General features: G+C 43.9%; 1 protein-coding gene across 3 annotated transcripts in view; it reads right to left on the bottom strand.

The window, feature by feature from the left end:
* The window catches only part of KIAA1328 (KIAA1328 ortholog), a 266,429-nt gene that overhangs the window by 166,387 nt on the left and 72,531 nt on the right, over window positions 1-27,511 (bottom strand). For 2 of the 3 annotated variants that reach the window (XM_061613404.1, XM_061613395.1), the window contains one exon: window positions 6,326-6,453. In XM_061613404.1, coding sequence (XP_061469388.1) covers window positions 6,326-6,453 — 128 coding nt within the window. The remainder of the gene's footprint in view (window positions 1-6,325; window positions 6,454-27,511) is intronic. The other variant, XM_061613400.1, reaches the window with a different exon arrangement.

The following is a 27,511-nucleotide window of genomic DNA, read 5'->3' as shown; positions in this document are numbered from 1 at the left end:
ATGCTTGCTGTCCTCCAACAGCACCAGCACATAATTTAAAATAAACCTTCTAAGTTTTGGGGAGTGCAGAGCTGCTCCACTAGCTTTCCCTATTTCCAGTTTAGCCACAAACAATTGTCAGCAAACAAAAAAAAAGTCTGAGTCAAGGGATATGCTGATGTATTGAGGATTACAAATAAGAAACCAAAGCATCGAGCTATGCTCACAAGCCAACAAATTAATATGAAAAAGGGTGGCCTGGCAAAGACGTTTGCCCTTCTTGCCATGGGAGAGGTTCAGAAATAACCCCTTAGGAGCAGGAGTTCAGCCTGCAACAGAGCAGTCACAAGCCCAGATCCTCTAAGCTGCAAAGCGTTTCCACAATTTCTCGCCAAAATAAATTGGATTCTTTCCACTGTTTGAGATGGCAGCGAAGCAAGGACTGTATAATTAGGTCAGAGCTGATTACCTAGAACAAGGGCAATTTTCTTTACATCCAAGTAAAGCTTGGTGAAAAACAGCAAAGAAAGTACATTTGGGAGTAGCTGAAAGACTGTCTAAAATCTTTCTTGATGGTAGTGATTTAACTACATTTTAATATAGATGGTATTTTCTATTAATGTCAGGGCAGAAACTTATTGCTCCACATATCTCATCACAAGGGCTATCTCCGCATCTGTCTGAGTCAACTTCAGTGACCACTTTAATATTCACTTTACAATTAATGCTGCTTTTTTATGGCTCGCTAGAAAGTAAACCAATTTCAGTCCAGCTCCTCAGTATTGAATTTATTATAAAAAGTTATGTACTTAAAACTCCTATAATGAAACCAGAGGCATCATGAGATATTAACCTAGAATTAATGCTGAGAAAGCTGGTTTGAATAATTCAATTCATGTCACCTTAAGTATCTTTTCAAATGGAATTAACTTTATCTCACACACACAAAAAGGAAGCGCCACGTTCCGGTTACTGATTATTGACTCCACAAGGCTCCATTTTAAATCATCCCAGCACCATTTTCCCCAGTACGTTTGTGGAGCTCATGCCAAGATAGATGCTCAGAATGGAAATGGTAGACTATGAACTGGGGGCCACCAACTCTACCCCATCCACTGATAAAAGGTTCTTCCATATCCCAGAGACCTACCAAGTGGAGCTGGATTGAATTCAGGATTCCTTCCCAATTTCATCCCAATGCCAGCATCTCTAGCAAGATGAGGCACTCTTTTCCTCATCGCTTTGATGGCTTTTAAAAAGAACCACACAGTTACAGATCTATCAACTGTGGGGTAAAGAGAACAAGCTGGGCCAGATGGTTCCATGGCACGACAACCCAGCAAAGCTCCTCTCATGACAGAGGAAGACGATTCTTTGCTCAACCTTCCTTCAGAGATGGAGTGGCAACTTGTTTGGAGTACAGCTAGTTCATGTTGGCTTTCTGTGGTTTCATGTTGTGGCTTCTGTACGCATACAATGAACTGAATGCTGCAAAATGTTTTTGTTCGTATCTTTTTCCGGACCTTACTTTGTGAAGGAATTTCTCTTTACAAGTGGATTATTTATTAATTTATCGAACTGAAAATATGTAGCCTTTTCTCCTTGCTATATATATGCATATACACTTCCCCAGCATATTATCCAGCCAGTTTCCTTTATTGTGATCCCCTCTGCCAGACTCTGCCAACCTGGTATCTTCCAGATACTTTGGACTACAAATCCCATGAGCCCCAGCCAGCACAGCTTTTGTAATCCAAAATATCTGGAGGGCAACAGGCTGCCAAAGGCTGTAGCTCAGGGTGAAGCATCTGCTGGCATGCAGAAGGTCCTAGGTGCAATCCCAGGCATCTCCAGGTAGGACTGGGAGAGACTCCCTACTTGGAACCCTGGAGAGCTACCGCTAGTCAGAGACAACAATGAGCAAGATAGGCCCAGGGTCTGACTCAGTATAAGGTAGTGTCCCATGTGCCTTTGCTCCTGGGAAACATCCTTTTATTTCCACTGCATCATGTGGCTGCTTTTAAAAAAAAGAAGGCAAATCCGCACAGCCAATGGCATTCTATGTTGCCTGCCACTGTCCTAGCATTAGGAACAGAGAATATGATGCAAAATAGTTCACGTAACAATGCTTCTATTGGGTCAAATGTGTTGGTAGCAGAACCACGTGAGATGCAGGGATCCGACTGAGCAGAGCTGGGAAAGGATCTTGGTGAAAGGCTGTACTTATCAAGCGAACAGTTTAATAGGCTTGCCCCATAAACAAGCCAGAGAGGCAGCAAACAGCCAGATAACAGAATACCAACGCCTTTAAGTACATCGTATCCTGAATCATCCTGAAATTTAGCATTTCACAAAGCAGATCACAGTGAGCTCTGAAGCCAGCTGTGAAGACTCCGGAGTTCTGCATTTGGCCACAACAGCAACCACGTATCTCAGGCTACCAGTGGCCTCCACCCACAGTTGGTACTATGTGGTCACAGACAAGGAACCTGCTGGGAAAATAGCAGCATCAAGAGGCAGGACAATTCTGATCAAGGTAATGAGCAGCTACATAAGGAGAAAATAATCGGTATGTAGAAACTGTGGTAATATATGTCTGGAGAACCACAGTAAGTGGAGATAATATTGAGCGATAGGGACCAATGGCTTGATTTGGTATAAGGCAGCTTCCTTCGTTCCTACGCTCAAGGACCTCGTTCAATTTATTCCATCGTAAAACTGTGAATATTAATTGCATTTGAAAGTTGGAAAAGAGAGGAAAGAGGAAGGAATTGGACAAAGTCTCACAAATCTGGGAACAGAGGCTGAGCAAAGACAATTACAGCTTCTTGTATTTCAAAGCCTGCCATCCTCTGAAGTATTTCAGTAGGTCATAGTTATATCCTTCAGTGTTACAAGGCCATCTGCACCTTTTCTGTCCGCTCTTTCATGGATCCAACGAAGTCAGCTCTTAAACTCACACCCCAATAAAACAGCGACCCAACCCCCACCACCCCACAAGCACCACAGCACTTGCCTTTGGGCTGCTACAAAGAATGTGGGTTGATTCACACACGCATGCCCATGAAGGTCTAAGACGATATTTCTTTTGGAAAAGCAGACAGAACTTGTGCATCAGACTCTAAAATGCTGCAGAGCCTTTTAAAATTGATATTCTGACTTCGGTTCAGTCGATGCCCCAAAAGCTTTAACAATATGAGTTGTTTCACTGAGGAAAGCTAGCCGTTAAACCATCACTCCTAGATTAAGACCATACACCTTTGACCAAATTCACCTTACTCCATTCCTCTTCCAATGTGCAAAGACATTTAAAGTATACTTGTATATGACGTTCACATCTCAAAACATCTCTTCTGTGAGCCCCCATCTTTGGAGATGAGGTTGATGGCGACAAAAGAGTAAGAGCCTTTTCTGAAACAGAACTTCTTGAACATATGCGCCTGACACCTTATTTACTATCTTTTAAGCACCAGGCAATGTCTGCCCCCTTTTTAATGGCATGCATTTGTTGTTAACAGGCTACTGGCTTGCTTCACCCCCGCATCAGTCTTGAGAAGGGTGCTCTCCGGACTCCAAGGGGCTTTGGACCACTTTCCCAGCAGAGACATAATGGGGGGAAAAAAACAGGGCAGCCAGCAGGCACCCAACAGAAAGAGAGCTGGGAGGAAGGGCTAATCAAACGGGTGTGGCTTCCCGTATAAAACATCTGTCCCATTCATTTGGGAAGGCTCAGAGGTGGCCACACGAGAATGGGCCTTTTCGGTGTTGGTCCTCCGGCCAAGGGAGGCCTGCCTGGTGCCTTCTTTATCCATCTTTAGGTGTCAGGCAAACGGTCTTTGGCCCTTGAGGTGCACTGACTTAATTTCTTTTGTTTGGATTTTAAATTTTTATATTGTATGTTTTTAAATCTGTTGATGTTGCCTAGAGACCATTAGTTATGAGGCAACCAGCAAATGAAATTAATTATTATTCATTATTTTCATCATCATCATCATCATCATCATTTGCAGTGATGACAAGCTGGAGGCAACTAGAGACAGCCCTAAGTCCAGCTCCCTGCTTGGGTCAATCTGAGGAGAACAAAGGGACAGTGACTAGAGCATCAGCAAGGCAAGAAGTCCACCAGGGTCTTTCAAGGAGGGCCTGGCAATACAGTTCATAGAGATCACCCAGATTTACCAGTGGGTTTAGAGGGGTAACACCTGTGTAGGGTACTTCCAGGTCTGACAGGACTTGGAGGATGGTATTCCTCCCTCCTCCGTTCCTGCGTTCATAGTTTGTAACTGGACTTTAACCTCTCGAGTCCAGTGTTCATAGCCAGCAGTGTAGGGTGCCTTCATAACAGTCACAGCCACATCCCCTCACAGCCACACCCTCTAAGATTATAGAATAATCTGGTCAAGCCTGAATCCTGATTTCTGCTTCTCTGTCACTGTCATCATTTAACTGTTCTTTCTCACTGTTATTGAGAATTTGCTTGAATATTGCTTGAATTACTGAATTCAGAGATATTGCTTGTTCATGCTCTGGTAACTTCTAGGCTGGATTACTGTAATGCGCTCTACATAGGGCTGCCCTTGAAGACAGTTCGGAAGCTTCAGCTAGTGCAAAACGCAGCAGCCAGACTGCTGACGAGGACCAGCCGGTCAGCACATATAACACCTGGCCCGTTTGCACTGGCTACCTATTTGTTTCCGAGCCAGATTCAAGGTGCTGGTTTTGACCTATAAAGCCTTACACGGCGTGGGACCGCAATATCTTGTGGAACGCCTCTCCCGCTATGAACCTACCCGGTCACTTCGCTCAGCATCTAAGGCCCTCCTCCGGGTACCAACCCATCGAGAAGCCCGGAGGACAGTTACTCGATCTAGGGCCTTTTCTGTAGTGGCCCCCGAACTGTGGAACAGCCTCCCCAAAGAAGTACGCCTGGTGCCTACGCTTCTATCTTTTCAGCGCCAGGTTAAGACCTGGCTATGCTCCCAGGCATTTTAAGCGTTTATGTTATAATTTAAATTTTTTATTTTTTATTTTTTTCTTTAGTTGCTGCCTGTGTTTATTGTTTGTTGTCTGATTTTATTGTTGATATTTTGTATTTTAACCTTTTTGTACACCGCCCAGAGAGCCACTCGCTATGGGCGGTCTATAAATGAAACAAATAAATAAATAAATAAATAAAATTACTGAATTCAGGGTCTACACATTTATCTCCTGCTGTCACCAAACTGCTTGATGACGTAATTGGAATGCCATCATCAGGATTCATTGTCACTTCTGCAATTACACTATCCTCACTCTCCACAACTTGACCTTTCGAAGTAGGCACTAACAGGAATTTATTTCACTCTGACTGGCTTCAATAGCCAGGAAACAACAAGGAAGCATGTTAGAAGACTCTTCTCAGTGGCTAACACTCCCCTTTCATGCTGATTGGCTCATGGGATGCTGGAGACAGGGGGACGCTTCTGGGACCTGGCTCCCAAAAAAGGAAAGGGGTCTAAGACTCCCTCAGACCCTGGACGACTACACCCGTTTATAACTGGCTCTAGTACTTTTGCTTCCTTTATTTCACTAACTTCCCCCCCCCCGACGGTGCACCTTGCCTAGGGCTGCTAATGTGCCCACGGCCCAATAAGGTTGGTGACCCCTGAATTAGATAAAAGCTCAATGCTGCCCCAACAAGGAGGGACTCCACAGATCCTAGTTCAACAGGAAAAGCCAGACTGCCTTCTGTCCAACAGTCACCAGCATCACCTCTGTTCTGTGAGGCATTTCAGGAGGCTCAGGGACATGTTGCCCAGTTTGGCGGCCTTTGTGGAAGGTGGGCTCCTCTGTCACCACCACCCCTCTTCAACACTTTGATTGCTGTTTTACAGATTGCTAGATGCTGGATTACTGTTTTTTAATCTGCTATTTTATTATCGTTTTTAATTAAAAAAATATTGTTTTCGTTACATATTGTATGCCCCTTTACTTCTAGCCACCTTAAGGCAAACGAGAGAGGAAAGATACTGAAATAAGCTAACTAAATAAAGCCAAGGGGGCCTACAAGGTACCACAGCATTTGGACAGGGTTCCCATAAGGGGCAGAGAAACTCCGTTTACATCACTGTATGATCAGGGATCTCACTATGCTGCTGACCCAGAGATGCCCCTTTCATCTGGGGTTTCTCACCTCTAGGTCCCGTGAGAAAGGAAGGGTACTTGGAGAATCCGGACCCTAGGACAGCACAGCAGGTTTGACTGCATGTTTGCAGTTGGGAGTTTCACAGCTGCAGAGGACATTTCAACAGGATTGATAACAGCCGTCCAAAAGAAACAATCATGGCGGAGGAGGTGAGACACTTACCTGTTGCTCCTTTTGCTTCGCAGCCTCCAGCTCTGAAAGGGAGTGTGTTAGCTTCTCTTGCTGCTCCGACAGATACTTCTGATAAAGGCTCAAAAGTTCCTGGCACTCTCTGTATTGCTGCTGTAGAGGTGAGATACCAAGTTAAGGACAAAACATTTCTCATGGAAGAGGAAGGGGGGGTATATGAAGTCAAACACATTGCTGTTTATTCTATGCAAATCTGGTTTAGCTGTATGGGTAAGAAATCAGTTGTGACACACAGATGGAAAGACAACAGCAGAGCAGCAAGACGTTTGACTGCCTAGAGAGAAGTAAGACTGCCATAAACAAAAGATGAATCTCCCATCACCTATGTGCCTAACTGAATGCATACACCCTTGCACATGGCCAAATATTACACAGTTATGCTTTGCAAGCTGGGCCATGTACAGATTTCCTTAATTTATACACATCCTCCCTCTGCAGGGCTTTGGACAATATGTTTGTTCTCCAACTTCGAGTGCCCCCTCTTTCCAGGACCCCAACATACTGAATTTGTTTATTAAATTTGTATCCTGCCCTTCCTCCCAGAAGGAGCCCAGGGTGGCAAACAAGTGATAACATATATTTAAAACATTTTAATAACACATCTTATAAAAAATATATTTGAAACCATCTTAAAAACAATTGACAGATGCAGACTGGGATAAGGTCTCTACTTAAAAAGCTTGTTGAAAAAGGAAGGTCTTGAGTAGGCACCCAAAATACAACAGAGACTGCACCTGTCTAATATTTTAACAGGAGAGAATTCCAAAGGGTAGATGACACAACACTAAAGGTCTGCTTCCTATGTTGTGTGGAACGGACGTCCTGATAAGATGGTATCTGCAGGAGGCCCTCACCTGCACAGCGCAGTGATCAGCTGGGTATGTAAGGGGTTAGACAATCTTTCAGGCATCCTGGTCCCAAGCTGTACAGGGCTTTATATACCAAAACCAGCACCTTAAACTTAGCCCAATAGCTAATGGGCAGCCACTGCAATTCTTTCAGGGTTGGGCTTCGCCCAGTCAAATAATGGCCCAGTATTTTTAAAGCATTCTTTATTAAAACAAAACAAAAAAGATGTTTTTAATCGTCAACATTCTGATCACAAAAACAAAATTAGTTTATTATTGTGAAACAATGAAAATAACTTTCAACAAAATTACCTTAACTTTTAACAATATTAGAGAATGTTTCTATAAACATGAAAGGTTCCTTGAAGTGTTCTCTCTGCCTTCTATCCTGCAAACCCAGGATCAGCCCACAGCTACCTTTTTTTAAAAAAAATTAAAAACAGAAATAAAGTAATAGCAATTAACCAAAAAAAGTAGGCAGCAAGCCAGTTTTCAAAGACAGCTGTGCTAAGCAGGCAGCATGCCAATTCTGCAATCAACATCAACTCCTTGGTTCCTGAAGCAAACAAAATGGGAGTTGTGGGCAATCCTAGGCCATGGATGATTCTTTGTGTTCAGAGAAGTCTGCAGTGAAAGCAGGTACCCAAGAGGAGATGCTTACTATGCTGTTAGGTTTACCCGATTCCTGCAGGACAAGGGACAAGCAGCCCTTATTCCTTGCGCGCAAATGTCAACATAATGAAATGTTAAAGGCAAGTTGCCACCTACACAGTGGCACTCTCAGTTTCATAGAATACTGACCAGTCAATTGACAAGAGTGCCAATCCTGCCAGAATACCTCCTCTCTGGCCTGGCACATGTGCATGGCAGACAATTCCATCAGTGAAATGTGCTGAACATACTACTACTGACAGCATTCTTTCAACCATGCATCCAACACACATGAATATTTTATATCCACATGGCCAACTACACTGATTTCCAATCTCTTTCTGGGCCAAATTCAAAGTGCTGATTCTGACCTTTAAAACCTTTCATGGCCTGAGACCAGGGTACATGAAGGGCTGCCTGTAACTACTTAGGAGAGCCTTTTCAGTGGTGGCACCCTGAATTTGGAATGCTCTCCCCAAGTGGCCTCACCAGGTGCCTACTTTAATGTCATTCCAATGCCAGACCTTTTTATTCTCCAAGTCTTTTAACCTACGCTGATTTGCTCCATCCTGACTTGTGTCTTACATTCTTTGCTGCTTTTACAAATCTGGTGTTTTATCCAAAGGCATGTTTTTCTCTATTTTAATAATTTCATTGCAATTTATCCTAATATGACTGAAAGGTGGGGGTATAAATGCCAACAACAAAATGTCTAACCATTTCTGCCTTCACTTAGGCTGCTCTGTGGTTTGTCAAAAGGAGATGCAGAGTGTAGGATGGGGAGGACATCATAATTCAATAAAAGAGCAAGGAAGAATGGAGACGGTTGTGATAAAAACAGGCAGAATGAGCGCAGAGATGCAAACGAGGTAAGTGTGGATGATTTATTCATCAGCGGCCAGCATGGTCATCAATTTGCCTGCCTACATTCCCAAACGCAAAGCCTTTCACAAACTCCCCATGGCTCATATGTAGGCACAGCCTGGCAGGCCTTTCGGAGACCGACGACAAGTTTTGGACAGTGATCTAGAGAAGCAGCAAACTGTGGCATTTGCAAGGATATTAGCAAAAGCGCCCTGCCTTGCTTGCAGCATTGAAATTCCAGGAGGAGAAGAATCGGCTTTTCACCTGTCACCATGCAATTCCCTCCCTTGCTCATTTAACATGGTGAACCATTTACTTGGCATCCCCCCCCCACTTCTTCCCTCCCCACCTCTCTGCTTTTAATTATGCATACAGACAGGGTGAGGGCTCGCTGTCCAGAGTCCTTCAAATAAAGGCTTTAACAAGATGCTACTAGAAGCGAAAACACACCACTTTTTTAGCCTGCAAATAGTACAGTAGGGCCCCGCTTTTCGGTGTTCTGCTAATACAGCGGTGCCAGCGGGGAGATCAGCTGTAGCGCGGGGAGCTCCAGCCCCTGCGCTCCAGCTGACAGCGATCAGCTGTAGCGCGCGATCAGCTGTAGTGCGGGGAGCTTGCACGCTACAGCTGATTGCTGTCAGCTGGAGCGCAGGGGCTGGAATACAGTAGGGCCCCACTTTCCGGTGGTTTCCGCTTTTTGGCGGGGGCCTAGAACGTAACCTGCGGTATAAGAACATAAGAAGAGCCTGCTGGATCAGGCCAGTGGCCCATCTAGTCCAGCATCCTGTTCTCACAGTGGCCAACCAGGTGCCTGGGGGAAGCCCGCAAGCAGGACCCAAGTGCAAGAACACTCTCCCCTATGAGTGGGGCCCTACTGTACTGACTTGTGCTGTGGTTTTAACTTTTGGTCATGATTAATGCTAAAATTCCTGTTGAAAATTGTGGCAAGGGTTACTCATCATATTTTTATAAATTGAAAACACGGCTTCATTATTCTACCCTGTTTGATTTTCAAAGAAACTGAAGGTGGCTTACAATAAAACAACAAATCCCCACAAAAATCACAAATATTGTCAAAGCTAAGCCCCCGTAACAAAACCCCAAACAGTCATCAAAACCAAGAAAAAGAAGGCAATCTGGTAAGGAGCCTTGCATGCTTTGTTATCAACCCTAAAAAGGCAAAGAGAGGCTCAACAAAGGTTTTCAGGAGGAAGGATGACAAATCAGGGTTAAGAAGCAGCTAGTAGCATGAAATGGCCACACTAATGCCACTCTGAATCAACCTTCCCCTGCTAAAATCTGCCCCTCCTTACCACAAGATATATGGCAAGTCTAAGATGAACCTGGGCCGTCCAATAACCATGCCCAGAGAAAACAGCAGGCAAGCTGGTGACTTATTCTGTAGCTACCTGCTTTGCTGACCTCTAGGTTGCGCATAAGCACTAAACCAAAGAGTGCTTGCATACACACTAGACGCCAGCAAAGGAGGTGGCTGAAAAGTAAGGCTGTTTGAGGGCTTCTCTGGATGCTCAAGGGCAGAGAAGCTTGCTAGGAAGTGGGAAAAATTCCTCCTACTCCAGATTTGTATTATTAATATTTATTATTTTTTAAATTTGTATCCCTCTTTTCCATATAAATATGCTCAAAGCGGCTTACAATAGCACAAAAAAGCAGATCACTACATCAATAACAATTGTTTCGAAAACATAACGATCGTTTCAAACCATTTCAAGACACAACAATCCAACAATAACTCCAATTGATTACCTAAACATTATCACATTTAAAGTCGTCATAGAACAGGCGACTCAATCAATTAAAACATATCAAATTAATAACAGCATTCCAATACAAAAGTGTAAGAAAACACTTCTGTCACTCTGGCACTGATGTGAAAGCCTCTGCTGAAGGCTGCTGTTGTTATGTGGAGCCTCCATATTCAGAGGCACGCTGACTGACTCCGGACACCGGTGGCTGGAGAGGACCAACAGTGGGAGAAGGCTATTGCTTGTGGGCTTTCCTAAGAAGCAACAGGATGGACACTGCAGGAAGGCAGGATGCTGGACTTGTATCATTATCATTGTTTTAGTGCCTAGTATCACCACCACCACCCTACGCAAACTGCACACGTGCTTCCCCTTGTGCTGACTGAGAGAACAAGGAGCCAATACTTCTTGTAGACTGGGATGGGGTACACTGCTGGCCTTTAGGACAGATACAACCCACAGGCCTCTCCCATGAGTCCTCCCCCAACCAGTAAAACTAAAGTCTTTTTTTTTAAAAAAGAAACTTCCATTGGTGTCAGTGGAAACTTTTATAATTGCTGTACAGGAGGGGCTTGGTAGGGGGTAGTGGTAAGGAAAATATTAACTTTTTCCTCCCACTGCAACATCCACCACCACAGCAATTAGGGTTAGGAAAAGCCGCCGCCCCATTGGCTCCAATGGGACTGTTTTCATGCCTAATTGCTGCAGAAGTGAGTGAAGAGATGTGGGTATGAGAATGTGGGCGGGTGGCGTCATCCACATGCTGTATTGACCAAGCCCACTGCTGACATGCGGCCCTCTGAAGGTGAACCATGAGGAAACGTGGCTCTTAGGACTGGGAGGGCGGGGGAAAGTTCTTTACTCCAGTTGCAGGCATTTTATCTTCCTGGCTTATTTCTCTACAATGTTGCAAGGAAGCCCCAAAGAGATTTTCCATTTGATCCCAAGTAGGCAGAATTGGGAACCTCCTTAAATTCAGGACACATAAAGGAGAGCCCTCGGAAACGCATTTGCTGTGCTTGAAACAAAAGGATGGCACAAGCAAGAGCTTAAATAAGCTAATTGCATTTCTGAGCCAACAGACATGGAGCTCAGGCAGTTTTATAGTTGAGTATGTTTTGTTGGTGCATGGACCAAAAAAAAAGCCTGAAATGATTTGTGATGATGCATATAAAAGTGATGATGTATATAAAAAGAATTTTTATGCCAGCTGTAACCATCGGTGGTAATGTTTATAGAAGGTGAACATATTAGCCAGGACGCAAGGCATGAATTTTACTCTTGAAAAAGCCTGTTCGTTTATACAGCCCAAGAGTTAAATGTCGGCATTTGAAGACAAATTACAGGCAAACTCATTTAAATGTGAGTTATGTGGCAGAATATAAGAATCATTCAATCCCATCATTATCAAACATTTTATGTTCCTCTGCTTGTTCACCTTTCCAGCACCTCCCACATGCATCGTGCATAACAGAACTCAGCATCATTTAGCTGGGGGAGTCCTTCCCACTGGGACAAGGGGAGCCAGCATGCCTGCTTCACTGCTTGTTGGGCCCCCATAAAACACCAGAGAAATTACAAAAGTATACTATGCAGCAGGGGGTCTTAATCTGAGGGTCCATGGATGGGCTTCAGGGGGTCCATGAACAGGGCATTAAAAAAATCCATTTCCAATACAATAAAATTAACTGCATTTATTCATTTAGGGGGGTCCACAGCTTTCATCACAGCTGGTATAGCACAGTGGGGAGGAAAGCCTGGCTGGGAGTCCAGAGTCTGTGAGATCAAATATCCGCTCGTGTCTCCTGGGTGTAAAGGGCCAGCTAAAGATCACCTGCACAGTGAGTGGCTCAGGGGTTACATGCCCTGCCATCTGTGCAGCCATGGACAAGCTGCATAGTCCCAAGGAGCCCAGTTGCCCCCCAGCTGGCAGTTGCGGACAAGGAAGGGGCTGGCTTGTGGAGCTGTGGCAAGCTGAGCAGGCTCTAGCCAGCTGGGGAGGACTAGTCTCAGAGGGAGGCAATGGTAAACCCCCTCTGAATATTGCTTACCATGAAAACCCTATTCATAGGGTAGCCATAAGTCGGGATCGACTTGAAGGCAGTCCATTTCCATTTTCATAGCTTTCATCAGTTTCTCAAAGGGGTACATGAGCCAAAAAGATTAAGAACCACTGCTATACAGCATGGGAGGGCTTGTGCAAAAATAGCTTCGTTTGACTTTGCACCTCCAACATTTCCCCTTATTTTGTTAAAGCTTTTTTTAATGGAATGGATTTCACTTTGTACAGTATTGCGTTCCTTTGTTTCCCACTGGAAACTTATATTTTCCAGGGGGAAAGTAGCGCTTTCTATAGGTCCTCCCCTCCCACCCCAAAAAATAATAGCAAATAAAGCAACCTTACAAAAGCAGAGGTAAAATATAGGTTGTAACTCTTGAGATCTTCCTAACCATTGACTGAGCAGTTCTGATGTCATGGAATGCTTAGAAATGATCTAGCTGATAAGGAGTTTAACTCCCAAACATGGAGTCAAGAGATGCAAAGACATGCAAAAGATCAGCGATTAGGCAGAGTGGGCAGGTAGCCTGGGGGTGAGTGGAAGACAAACAATACAGAGAAGGTGTCACGAAAGTATATTTGCAGTTTTTGTTTAGGGTAGGCACACACAGAGTGATGTCATATGTTTGCAAAAGGTAAAACTATGGTAGCTTTTGTAAATATGAATGGACTCTGGAATAAATACCAGCCCAGTTCAATAAATACCAGCATTCTCAAACTCACCTAATATGAATAAGCAAGCATGCTTCAGCTGGGAGAGTCAGTGGCGGGAAACAGCCACCAACTTTTGTTGCTCATACCAAAAGAAGCTGACTTGGTTTGGAAGCTTTTCTTGGGAGGGAGGGAGGGGGCTTAGGCCTTGCTCAGGACATTCCTGCAAATGTAGCTGGTATGTTTTTTGCAGTTGTCTTCATAGTACCAATGGTTATTAGCCATGATAGCTGGTTGAACCAACTCTGTCTGAGGAAGTGAAACTGAGACAAACAAGAAGGTTTTGCTTTCATGCCCTGTTGCGAGTTTCCCAGAGGCATCCAACTGACCAGATGCTGGCCTAGATGAAACTCTGGTTAGATCCTGCAGGGCTGTGGCAGTGCACAGACCAAATCCCTACCTGACATAAACCAAATTTCCCAGTGGGCTGGCTGGCATCCTTTCAACTCCAAGAACATTCAACATACTTATGGCTAAAGAGGGATTTAAACCTGGCTCTCTCATGTCGAAAGCTAGAAATATATATATATAATTTTTATCTTCTGAGCCCTTAGTATCACTCCCCCATAAATCTATGTGTATATACACACGTCTGTCTGTATATATATGAATATTGTATTTTATGTATTTTAATTGTACTTTATGTATTTTAATTTACTGTAATGTTTTGTGTTTTTACTGTGTATAAGTTTATTATGTATGTGTGATTTTATTGTAAGCCACCCTGAGTGCCCTATTGTAGGGTAGAAGGGCAGGATAGAAAAAAATATCTATCTATCTATCTATCTATCTATCTATCTATCTATCTATCTATCTATCTATCTATCTATCTATCTATCTATCTATCTGTATCTATCTGTATCTATCTGTATCTATCTGTATCTATATCTATATCTATCTATATCTATATATCTGATGCACCATGGTAGCTTCCGCCAAACACAAAGTTTTTTCTCTTTACAACAGCTTAATTAAACCAGAACTATCACTAGAAGCTAAAATGATGAAACTGAGGTTATCCTACTTTGGGAACATAATGAGAGGACATGATTCACTAGAAAAGACAATAATGCTGGGGAAAACAGAAGGGAGTAGAAAAAGAGGAAGGCCAAACAAGAGATGGATTGATTCCATAAAGGAAGCCACAGACCTGAACTTACAAGATCTGAAATCACGACAGATGCTATTGGAGGTCGCTGATTCATAGGGTCGCTATAAATTGCAATTGACTTGAAGGCACATAACAACAACAAATGCTTACTATTCCAAGAATTAATTTCCCTAATAGTAATAAAGCATCTGTCCCAAGCAACTACATTGTAATCAAGAGCTCCATTTTTTTCCAGATCTTGGAAGTAGTTGTAATGCAAGGAATTGTACAATCCTTGAGAGCGATCCAGGGCTTAAATGACACAACAGCTCTGAGAGGCTCAATTCACTTCCCCAGAACATCACGTTCACCCATAGCCCCAAACATCACACAGCACCTAGCACATGCTAGATGCACTCTCAGAACCTAAGAAACAGTGACAATAGGGGTGCCTGTCTGAATTATTGCTAAGGAAAAGGGTAAAGCCAAGCAACTTCCCTGCAGTTTATTACCTAAAATCGGAAGGAACGGCAAAGACCGAAAGTAATAAAATGTTTTATGAACAACTTTACTTACCTTGTTCTAATATAACTGAGCTTATGTGGACTATTTAGCTCAAGCAAGCCAAGGACCTACTAGGAAACTTCCCACAAGGCCCTTCTTTAATAAAGAAAAGGTTCTGCTCAAGCTGTGAACTCCAGGAAAGTCAATGTCCTCTGGAGAGTTAGGGTGTTCAGTAAAGCTGACTGCAAAAACATAGAAGGAGTGGCGCAAGCCAGAAATGTAACCCATTTGTGTCCAACGGGAAACTAGGAACCGGAGATTTGAATAGCTCAATGCTAGCAAGCAGTTAGCCAGTCCATTAAACCAAAGTGCAAGTGTAAAAAGAAAAGGAAAAAAGGTCACCACACGTCCAGAAGTTAAGCAACTCACTTCTGTTTGAAGTAATGTCGTTCTATTGTTGAATGGTATAGGTTTCATATAAAGGAACGGCTCATACATTCCCATTGTGTTTGAAAGGAAATTAAATTTACATTCTTTGGGAATATGGTATCATAATTAGTTCATGACTTGATTACACTTTTAAGTGTGCTGGGATGGCGCCCAATGCATACAAATGAGCCACACAGAGGTTACCCGCCTTAAAGAAAAAAGCACCGACATGTCAAACAAAGACAAAAGATCCCCAGCTTTTAGCTGGCACAGCCAGGATATCAAATCCAAATGTTTTCTGCTCCCATCTGGCATCAATAAGGCCAGAGTAACTTCAAGATGCAGCTTCCTAATCAGCTGAATGAGTTGTTTGGGAAACTAATCCTTCCATCTCCACCCATACCACCTGCACAGGAGCTGCTAAAATTGATTTTAAAGGCAATGAAAAGCACTAAGCTTCTTACACCGGTCAAAATTGCCAATACAATTTATCTCTATAAACAAGAAGGAAATTTCATGAACTACTGAAGGGAGTTTTACATGCCATTGCTCCTTCAGCTACTTGAACTCTGGTCTGGCAATATGTTTTTAAAAATAATGGATTCAAACTACCAAAACACAGACCAGCAGAGAATTGCAAAATAGCAGACATTGCTTTTAAACCAAATAATTGAAGAAAAATGCAAAGTAGTCACTGTATCGTATTCAATTCTGCATCAAAGCAAAAATTGTTTTTCAATATTTTTTTTAACAATTGTGTCCAGGTTTCCAAATTAGGCTCTTTGGTTTCTAGAATGGCTGGACCAAAACTTAGTCATCATTTTTCATTATTATTTATTTTACATTGCCAAAGCCACTTCCCCTATTTTAGCATTCTTTACAAAAGTATTTGCTTTTCATTAACCTACCTACACTTGAAATCAATCTTTATTGCCTTCATTTGTCATCAGTGACATCATGCTGTCACCCAACCCAAAGAGTTGTATCAATTCACGTAATTCTATTCATTAACTTCTACGAACACCATCTCATCGGACATACAGTCATGAATTCCCACTCTCAAACTTTGACTCAGTGGGGCAAGGGAGGAAAGAACAGCACCAAACAGAATTTTGAAAAGGTGGGATATAAATGCAATAAATGAAATTCAATAAATAATGAATAAAATAGGGCACAGCTTTCAGGATGCATGGCACCCTGGGCAGCTCCACTAAGGGCTCAGGCTGGAGACTTCATTAGAAAAGAGCTTGAATGTGGTTTCAGCAAAGACAACGTCAGAGCCTTAAACAGCAACTTCAGCTTTGCGTAGCTAATTCCTCCTTCCACAAAAAGAGCCTCTTCATTTAAAGAGGTCCAGCCTCTTTAGTAGTCATGAGATCTGACTGAATGGGGAAGACTGCAATTCCACTATGACCTGAACTGGAGTAAGAACATAAGAGCCCTGAAGCTGGATCAGGCCAAAGGGAGCCCATCTAGTCCATCCTCCTGTTCTCACAGTGGTCAACCAGACGCCCATGGGAAACCCTCAAGCAAGACCTGAGTCTGAGAGCACTCTCTCCTCCTGCAGCTTCCAGCAACTGCTATTCAGAAGCATGCTGCCTCTGATTATGGACACAGGGCACAGCCATCATGACCAGTAGCCGTTGATAGCCTTATCCTCCATGAATTTGTCTAATCTTCTTTTAAAGCCATCCAAGCTGGTGGCCATCACTGCCTCTTGTTGGAGAAAATTCCACAGTCTAACTATGCTATGCATAACTATGGATAATGCAACCACCTTGGGCAGGAAAGGAACTGGCTTAATGGATCCCTTTTTTAAAAAAAAAAAGCTTCTGGGTTAGTAGGAGCATCTGAGGACAATATGAATGGAAATGGAATGGACTGCCTTCAAGTCCATCCTGACTTATGGCTACCCTATGAATAGGGTTTTCATGGTAAGCAGTATTCAGAGGGGGTTTACCATTGCCTCCCTCTGAGGCTAGTCCTCCCCAGCTGGCTAGGGCCTGCTCAGCTTGCCACAGCGGCACAAGCCAGCCCCTTCCTTGTCCACAACTGCCAGCTGGGGGGCAACTGGGCTCTTTGGGACTGTGCAGCTTGCCCATGGCTGCCCAGGTGGCAGGGCACGTAATCCCTGAGCCACTCACTGTGGGGGTGATCTTTAGCGGCCGTTTACACCCAGGAGACACGAGCGGAGATTTGAACTCACTGACTCTGGACTCCCAGCCACTGTGCTATACCAGCTGTGCAAGGACTATATACTCTCCCAATAATATCCTGGGCCTTGCCCTCCAAAGATGGAGAGTCCAACATCACGGTCATGACAAACACACACAAGTTTAATCTCCACCACCCAGTGTACCTGCAGTGATCTTAGCTGTATCGTGTTTGGCCTGCCCAAGAAAGGGAGCTCAGACGGCACCTGGGCCTATAAAGATGCTCTTGCCCCAAATCCATGCTGGCTTTGGAAGCTTCCTTTGGCTTGCCTGCATGTAATCAAAGCTCCTCCAAAAAGAAGCAGCCAGGAACCCCTGGCGTAGTGCGGATGAGTTGCCTTCACCATTGAACCAGACACAATTTTTCTTAAAGATATAGGATTTGTGGGAGAAAACATGTTCTGTTTGCAACAGAAAGTAAAATCAACCCAAGCTATAGCAGATGGGGGAGGCAGAGAAAAATAAGAGAAAGGAGAGACTAAATCATCCAAACACAAAGAAATAGGTGTGCTACTTCCCCCCACCCCTTTGCGTATTTAAAGTGCAAGATTAAAACAAATATAGAGAACGCTGCATAATTTAGCTGTCATTTTCCATCAAATTGCTCATAATTGTAACCATAAAATGATAATATTCTACCATATGTGCATCCGCAAAGCTGACAAAAGCATTGGTCAGTGTCACAGAGACAAAAAATGGACCAAAGGCTCCCCTTAGTGGCCACTGTGTGGGATATCACAGCAGCCTGACAATCCTGAAGCCCATTGGCAGGATTCTTCATAAAAATGTACAAGAACAGAACCTGAAGGGTTGCTTCAACAAGGATTGCATACGGGATAATCAGCAGTGAACCTAAAGGCGCACAACTTGCACAATTTGCCAGGTCACTTCTGTGTTGGTTACACAATACTCCCTTCTTGCAGGCACTGTGTCAAGGCTTAGCCCCCTGGATTTCCGCCTGGGCACCCCGTTGTTTTGGGCAGATTGTTTTCCCCAGCGGCTTGCAATAACAGAGATGCCCTGTCATGGGTTTCTGCCTGGTTGAGGATAGGGGCTGCACTTCTACTGACCTTCCTAGTGATGAATCAGTCCAGGGAGTAAAAATAAAAACACCATTTGGCTCTTTTCAGTGCTAGCTTGAAACAGCTTCAGGTAGAACAGAACCCTGGACTCTCTAGCACAAAAAAAGAGCCCTCCATAAAGTCTGGTCCACAGCACAGATGGAAATCATGGAGGCAAAAAAGGAAGCGGGAGAAGTCTCACAAACACATTTTAGTAACTAGTGGACTGCTCACCAAGGGGATGGTGAGGGAAGCTGAGTCCACTTCTCCTTGCTTGCCCTGTAGCCTCGGAGAGCCCACCAGAGTGGGCCTCCTCCACTTTGTGCAACTCACCTTCGTAGGGCAGAGGAGGCTGGGCAAATGCTCAGTCAGCCTAGCCCCTTTCTAGAGAGCACAGCATTCTCCTCTCACCAGGTTCAGACTGCTGCCAATGAAAAGACAATACCTGTCTGAGCACAAAACGCAGTGCAGTCTATGCTTCGACGTGGCCATGCAGGCACTTCACATTGCATGCAACCCCAGGGACAAACAAGGGTACAGTACGCTCGATGGGTAGCATGGCAATAATAGAAAAGCCAGCTTTCCTTTTCTATCTATAAACAGCTCCTCTCTCATCCATCCTTACAATCACTTTGTTGTCATTAGATTTCCTGTTCTACACATGCCGAATTGAGGTTGACAGACTAAACTGAGGCCATCCAATGACTTGATTTGTAGAAAAAGAGCTGAACCCAGTTCCACCTCTAAACCATCCAAGCCTAATCCATACAAAATTTAAGACACTTCTTTCCAAGGCTGTGTACACTGCGCTTAAGCTAGGACTATGAGCTATGAAAACTGAACACATGTAAACACATTCATTTTGCAAAATTATGCAGAGAAGTTATCTTTTGCGCTCAAGGCAGTAAAAGGCCGAAAGACAGAGCAAAAGCTGAGGTTCAATAATCATAGCATGGGGCCATGTTTCATTGCCCAGAAAAAAAAAATCACAGCATTAAGGTGACTAACAGCTACCATTTGTTACTCAACTGCACCCAAGGAGCAACTGCTACTTGGCCTAGGCAAATGGTACGGCTGATTCTGCATTTTTCCTGCTGCTAGATAACACGGTAAGGTGACAAGAAATTAAGCATAGCATTTCAACTTTAAACATTAAGTCTCCTGCTTAATTCCATCAGCACCACTATACCTAAACACACACACAGGCAGAGAGAGAGAATTCACTTGGCTATCCATATGCTATCACACCTATTTCCACTATCAAGGTCATTTCTACCACCACAAAAGCAAGATCCTTGTTCTTCAACCAAGTGAAAGCTGAGACTCTCAGACTGAAAAATTCTGTCTCCCAAACACACACCTGCATATTTCCAGCTTCATATATTTATCTCTGGAAGTTCTCAGCAGATAATGATTCTTCCAATTTACATTAATGGCATTCATCCATGACTATTTGAATTCATCTACCTGGATTGGTTCTGTAATTTGATGAGAACATTCATAGCGGTACAATGGATCTAAGAAGTAGCAGCAGATATGTCTGAAAAAGCTGAAGGATGGTCATTCTATCCTGGAAGCCATGGCAGCAAGGCATTCTTCATAGGAGATATCAGCCTTTCCCCATCCTGGTGCCATCCAGAGTGGGTTTCAGTCACAAAAACATTGAACAAAATCATAATACAACAAAAGAAAAGGAAAATCATAAAACACTAAAAAAGTCACAGCAGTAAATCATACCAAGGCCAGGGTAAATAAATAGATCTTAAGTAGAAATCAAAAACTCCTAATGGTTGGCAACTGCCTTTTTTTTTTTTTTTTTTGGAAGGGGGAGGAAATTCCATAAATGGGAGGCATTCTCTCCCACATCTCAGCATACTATATTACAGATCCGCCAAGACAGTATCCCCAGGAGACCTTAAAGAACGGGCAAGTCTATAAGGGAACAGACACCATGCCAAGTATCTAGGTCTTAAACCGGTTAGGGCTTGGTATGTCAATACAAGCACCTTGAACCTGGACTGGTAGCCAACAGGGGTAACGTGTCTCCAGGGTGCTGTCCCACAGTGCCACACCCCCTCACTCTGCACAGCCGGAGCTTCCAGACCAACTTCAAAGGCAGGCCTACACAGAGTCCACTGCAACAGATGAGACTTCAGATTACCAGCGCATGGATTACTGTGTAGTTGGTACACCAACTGAAGCTGGCAAAAGGCCAATGGCCATGCTAGCTGGGGCTGATGGGAACTGTAGTGCAAAACATCTGGAGGACTCCAGGTTGGGGAAGGTTGGAATATAGGGACATATGAAGCCACCTTATACCTAGACAGATCATTGGTCTATTTGACCAAGTAGCGTTTCCTCTGATAAGACGGCAGGCCTTTTAAAGCCTTCGATAGTAGCCCTGCTACCCAAGGTTCTTCAACTAGAGACTGAATTAGGGACCTTCTGCATGAAAAGCACTTTTGCTATGGATCCTTCCCAAGGGCATAGCTAGCAAGTAAGCAAGACAAGGGGATACTCTACAGTAAGGGTGTTCAGCTTTCTGCTATCCAGTCATTGCAGGGAAAAGGTTGGTACCTCTTTGTTGCCATAACCCATTCTTTCTGGGGAGAAACACCAAACACGGATATACCAAAGACTTACCACATTTCAAACATTACAAATGATATTGGAAAAGTGCCCTGGTTTTGAGGCTTCCTAGCTGGAAGCTGCTATCCTGGTTTCCAATGAAGTTATGCACATAAATCTTTCCATGTGGACCACAGAGAAAAAAATGAGATTGAAAGCAGAACAGATTCCCTTTTCACTTCAGTGGGTAGCTGCCTATACTATACTCTCCAACACAGAATCAATTTCTTGCAGGAACTTTTTAAAGAGAGTTTTGATAGCTGTTTGCCAAGGAAGATTTAGATGTAATAAATTACCATGGGAGCCCCTTTTAAGGTATGATAATCAAAACTCAGAAATGGGGGGGGGGAGAGAGAGAGAACTTAGCTTGCTGTCCATCCTGCCTGCCATCTTGTATTCAGTTGCATCTTCTAGCAATAAACTGCCTTGAAGTCACATCAACCAATATGATTTGTGGGAAAACTGCAAGCTGAAAAATGAGGAAAGGAGCCCCTTAATTATCAGGGGCTCTTTCCTCACCAAAGAACTTCAGCCAAAAATTCTGTTGGCTTATTCAATTTTTTGTCCAATCTATTATTCCACGTAATAGTTCACCTTCCCACCAGGGAGACCAGAGAAGTGTACATGGGGTTCCTAAGCGGCCAAACATCCAAGCATTTAATGGACCCCAGACTTCAGCACACCGCTGCACAATGTGACTTTGTGCCAGGGGTGCGTCCCTCTCTTTCCCTGGCAACTCTGGGGAAGGGCCACAGCCCAGTGGTAGAGCATCTGCCTTGCATGCAGAAGGTCTCAAGTTCAATCACCGACAGTGTCTCCAGGTAGGGATGGAAGAGACTTCTGCCTCAAACCCTGGAGAGCCACTGCTAGTCAGTGTAGACAGTACTGAGCTAGACAGAACAGTGGTAGGCAACTTCCTAGGTTCCAGAAAGAGTTTTGCCAGCCTCTGTGCCCTAATTAATGTTGAATACAGCCATAGCATCATAGAGCTACTCCACACAAACGGCACTTCCTGCACAAGTGCTTTGAAAGCATGAGGGGGATTGCAGCCAACTGTAGCCATGTAGATGTGTTGAGAACCAGCAGCTTTGCATTTAAGCATGCAGCCACCATGATTTGCACAATCACAACTATACATACAAACTCCGTGCATGGGGACCTCAGTTCTCATGAACAGTGCTTCCTGCAAGTCTCCCAGATGCCCAAGCACCAGCAGCTAGAGGAGGAGGGGGGGGGCTCCTCTAAGCATGAACCAGTCCATTAAATGAGAGAGCTGAAAGCAGTCACAAGACTATGGAAGATGCTGACCAACTCTTCCCCTCACTCCCAACTAGCCCATGGAATCCAGGACACAGTATGCCAACAAGAGAGAACTGCAGAATGGGGATTAGGGGAAGAAAACCAAGCCACATGCTAGAGAAGGCAAAAAAAAAAAAAAGGACAGAATTCATAGTCTTAAAAAGTGAAGGTGTTATTTTATAGTCCCTTACAAACTCCCCCCCCCCCGTTTTTATTTTTATTTTTGAATCTGGGCATATTTTCCACTGAGTTGACGTCTGTGCCTCGAAAGCCTTTTGGATTGAGACAAATCTGCCATTACTACAGTGCAGAGAACAGCTGCTGCGAAACAAGGATGCCCAAACAAGCCAAGAAGTCCTGCCCTTTCAGAGGTACTACAAAGCTAACCGTCTCTGGACTGCTCTCATTAGAACCATCCAGCATGGCATTAGCTGGAGTATGCTGCATTGTCTCTTTCAACACAGCAACTATTTTGACAGCTTTTCTAACCTTATTAGAACACAATCTGTTTACAGCGCTTGCTGGGTAGGGAGAACGCCACAGCACTGAAACAGGAGTCTAGGTCATACTGACAATTCCTCTGCAAGGGGAGGGGGGAAGCCGGCGGTCATTGCCAACAAGATAGCAAACATCCAGAGAAAAGGCCTCACATTACCATCCGGTGTGCCAAGCCTAGTTAAGGCCATTTCCCTACTTCCGCCTCTAAAAACCATCCTTAAAAATGTGCCAAACCAAGGAGCGCTAGGTGTCCTGAATCAAAGCCAGCAAAGGAAAGATTTAATAACAACCTCATTATAAGGTTCATTGTTGTAGGACTATTTAATATACAAGATTAGCACATCTTATCGGCCAGTTCCGCTGAAGCCTATTATACCCCTCATTAATACATGTGCATTTACCCCTCCATTAATGCATACATCATTTACAATGCCAGCTTCTCAAGTAGCTCTGTATGAAAAGAGGGTGTGGAGATTGTAGCCGCTGCTTATACTAGCCGCTTTCCATGTTCTATACAAAGGCAAGCAGACACTAAAAGGATCCGTACAACTCAGGCTGTCCTTCTCTTCAGAGGGAACCCTGAAGATGGATGGCAATCTCCTTCCTGAGTCTCACCAGGTTACCTGTCTCCAAATCAGAGCAGGTTGAAAAAGAAAGAGGCAGAACCATTAGCACCACAATCTCAAGGTGTTCTTTGGTTTCACTTTCATTTTGTTTAAATATTCACACCCTGATAAAAAAGGAGAAAAGCAAGCCAATGAGCCCGCTGTCATCAGAAGTCTTCCAAGGTGAGAATATTCTTACTCCTGAGTGGCCAATTTCATACTGAAACGGGACTGGAAAGACACGGCGTCTAGTACACCAACCCCAACAAAGGCAAGACTTATGAAGAGCCCTGCCAGATCATATCACGTCCATCAAATCCAGCACATGATTTCCACCAATGGCCAGCCACATATTTCCAAAAAGCCAACAAACATGCACTGAGGGCAACAGCCATGCATCACTTCCATCCTAAACACTGGGCGTTCAAAGGTACACTGCCTCTGAAGATATGACATTCTAGGTCTATTATGGCTAGTAACTGAGTCCTGCAGAAAACAATACTTGCTTTTGCCTTTTCTAAACCTACTGTCAATCAATTTCATGGGGGGGGGGGTGTTCCAATTCTAATATTACAAGAGAAATTCCTATCCAGCCTCATGACACTGTCTTTGGTCCAGAGTCGCGACAAGCTACGGAGATGCCGCATTGTATTCTTATTACAAGGGAGCAAGCCAAAACCACCGAGTTCCTGTGCGGGTTCCAAAGAAATTTGCTTGTCATTGCAATCGCCAAACTGGCATCCAAGAGAAAAAAAGACTGTGCTGACTTGAATTGCCAAAATGAGAATTATGGGAATGGTCAGTTCACATAAGAACTGTATGTATGTCTCATAACACTGACCAACACACACACTTTACTTGTGTCTATGACAAAGATAAAGACAGGGTGAAGCAGGGAATATTGCAGGCTGCAACAGGGCCCAAAAAGCACCAGACAAAGTATGCGTGCAAACATCAGGGGTTTACCCTCCATATGGCTAGAAAGAACAGAAAGATCTGGGAAATGGAAGAGACAAGATGGAAGAGGTAAAATGCTAATAATGATCTTCCAAGGAGAGGAGACGGAGAATGAGATGCTCCTTTGAGACTCATGATGACTTGAGGATTGAGGGCTCAAACAGGCTATTAAGTCTTCTATAGTGGCTAAACAGTCTCCACAAACAACACTCATGGTCTGCAAACTATAGTTCCAACGGAATGGCAGTGACGGAGAGAGCGCACATAGGAGGAAAGCACTTATAAGTCTACCTTGAGCCCCACACTGTGCAACATCTAGGGAAACAATCCTTGTTCTTTAGAACCCTCCCAGAATGAATAAAGAAAGCGAACAAAGGAAGACATGGGTTCATGTTCCCTAAGGTCTCTAACTCACCTGCTCAGGGAAGAGGAGGCAAGAAGAGGAGCAAGTGAGAGTTGAAGCAACTGTCCTGGAGTATCCCACAGAGAGACTGGGAACACCTGAGCATCCAGGGAGACTGAACAATTTATTTGATTTATTTCAAATAATTTCTAAGCCCCTTACAATTTTAAACATCTCTAAAAGGTTACAGTATATGTGATATCAACCCATTAAAACAAACATACAGTCTAAAATCAAGAAAACAGTGTAAAAACATAAAAGCATATAAAAGCAAATTAAACCAATTTGGGGGATTCATACAAAAAAGTATGAATACAGTAGGGCCCCGCTCATACGGCAGCTTCCGTTCCAGACCGCCGCCGTAAAGCGAAATCTGCCGTAAAGCGGAACGCATTGACTAACATTGTCTAAAATGGCGCCCAGTGCCCCCAAAATGCCGTAAAATTGGAACAAGCGCCGTAAGAGCGGAGCCTTTCTGCAATTGACAACCACTGTATCAGTGGAACGCTGCAAAGGGGAGCACTGCAAAGCAGGACCCTATTGTAAGTCTTTACAAGATGTCTGAAGCAACTGATGGGTCCCTTGGAGTCAAACACTTGAAGACTCTGCTACCTAAGGGACAGGTTACCTGACACAAAAGGTGAAGGGGACTGAAACTGTAACGGGGTTTTTTTCTAAAACACATAGTTGGCATGCTCATGACAGGAGGCATGATGGTTCAAGCTGCCCACCACAGGGTGGATAGGGCAGTCTTTGGGAGCATATTTATTTATTTATTTTATTACATTTATATACCGCCCCATAGTTGAAACTCTCTGGGCAGTTTACAACAGTTAAATACAATAAAAACAAATATCCAAATTTCAAAACACAAAAACAATTTAAAAACACAATTAAAAAAAAATAAAAATAAATTAAAAACACATGCTAAAATGCCTGGGAGAAGAGGAAAGTCTTGACTGGGTGCCAAAAAGATAACAGTGTTGACACCAGGCGAACCTCGTCAGGGAGATCATTCCATAATTCGGGGACCACCACTGAGAAGGCCCTCTCCCTTGTTGCCACACTCCCAGATTCCCTCTGAGTAGGCACCCAGACGAGGGCCTTAGATATTGAGCATAGTATATGGGTGGATTCGTGTCAGGAGAGGCGTTCCATCAGGTATTGTGGTCCCAAGCCGTGTAAGGCTTTATAGGAACAACACCTTGAATCAAGCTCTGAAACATACAGACAGCCAATGCAAGCGGGTGGAAATGGGAGTGTCCTGGGCTAATCCAGATGGGCATCCTCAGTCCAGAGTGTAAAAGAGGTGCTCTTGGTGCTTATGCACTCTTTGAGAATTGTCCTCACATCCTCCTCACCTCAATGATCATTACTTTCAGGAAGGGGGGGGGGAAGGCAACAGTGAGAACAGGACCAGAGTCAAAGAAAAACCCCACATGCTGGACCTGTCTTGTAACGGGTCAGACCCTTGATTAATCTACCCTATACAGCAGGGGGTTGTCACATGTGCCCGCAGAGGCCTCCCCTGGCACCCACAGAGTTCCTCTACCCCTCCCCCACTGATATTTAAGCTTGAAAACAACAGGACAGGTTACGGTGGGCTCTTGTGTTTGTGTGCCGCCCATGAGAGTTTCTCTGGTTTGCAAATGTGCCCACAGGTCCATAAAGGGCGGTGAACACTGTTGTGTGGTTTATGTCAGCCAGCACTGGTTTGGCAAGGGATGTCTTTCCGAATCCTGCTACCCAAAGGTTAGAAATGTCAAGTACTGAATCAGAGATTTCCTGCATGCAAAACATATGCTTTATCCCTGAACTATACACCCCCTCCAGGCTAAGGAATCAAATGTTTAAATGTTCTCACACATAAAATATTCCTTACACGTACAGAACAAGCATGCCACATAAAAGGTTCTTCTAGACTAGCTTTCACCTGACAGGAAGGGAGGAAGCATTCCCAATCACTCTTCAGCAATGGTCCAACCTAGCAACAGATAAATTGCTAGGGTCTCTGCTGGTCTCTGTAAACTCCAAGTCTGAAGGAGTAGAAACACCTGTGAAAATTGGGGAAGGTACAGAGCAGGTAAGAGCAGAGTGCGTGTCAAGGTAAGTTTTCCAGATTTCAGTTACATTTAGTGTAACTGACTAAGCTCTCTCCCTCTACAAGTGACAGAGAAAGGTGCCACAACAATCAACACAGGCTAACAGCAGGGCATCCCAAAAGGAGACTTTCAAAACATCCCCCAATAGGAGGTACCATTTGATGCCAACAAGTGGAATGTGACTCACTAACTCGAATTAAAACAACCACAGGTACAAGGTCCCCAAAAAGGTGTCCGTCTTCGTCAAAATGAAGAATGAAAGGCTGAGCAAAGGTGACAGAAAAAGACTGAACTCTCTCTTCACAGGTATGCAAAGCTCTGAAATTAGCAGCCCGTTTTCATAAGGAACACCTTTTCATTGGGTTTGTTTAGGAGCACAATAAGCATGCCTCTGAAAATGCCAAGGAAACGTGGGCCCATAAATAATGTCGGATTCCTATTTGTACCTAACCTAAATATTTATGTAGTAAT

The sequence above is a fragment of the Rhineura floridana genome, chromosome 1 (assembly GCF_030035675.1).
Source record: "Rhineura floridana isolate rRhiFlo1 chromosome 1, rRhiFlo1.hap2, whole genome shotgun sequence".
Classification (NCBI taxonomy): Eukaryota; Metazoa; Chordata; class Lepidosauria; order Squamata; family Rhineuridae; genus Rhineura; species Rhineura floridana.
This window is presented reverse-complemented; position numbering and strand designations above follow the sequence as displayed.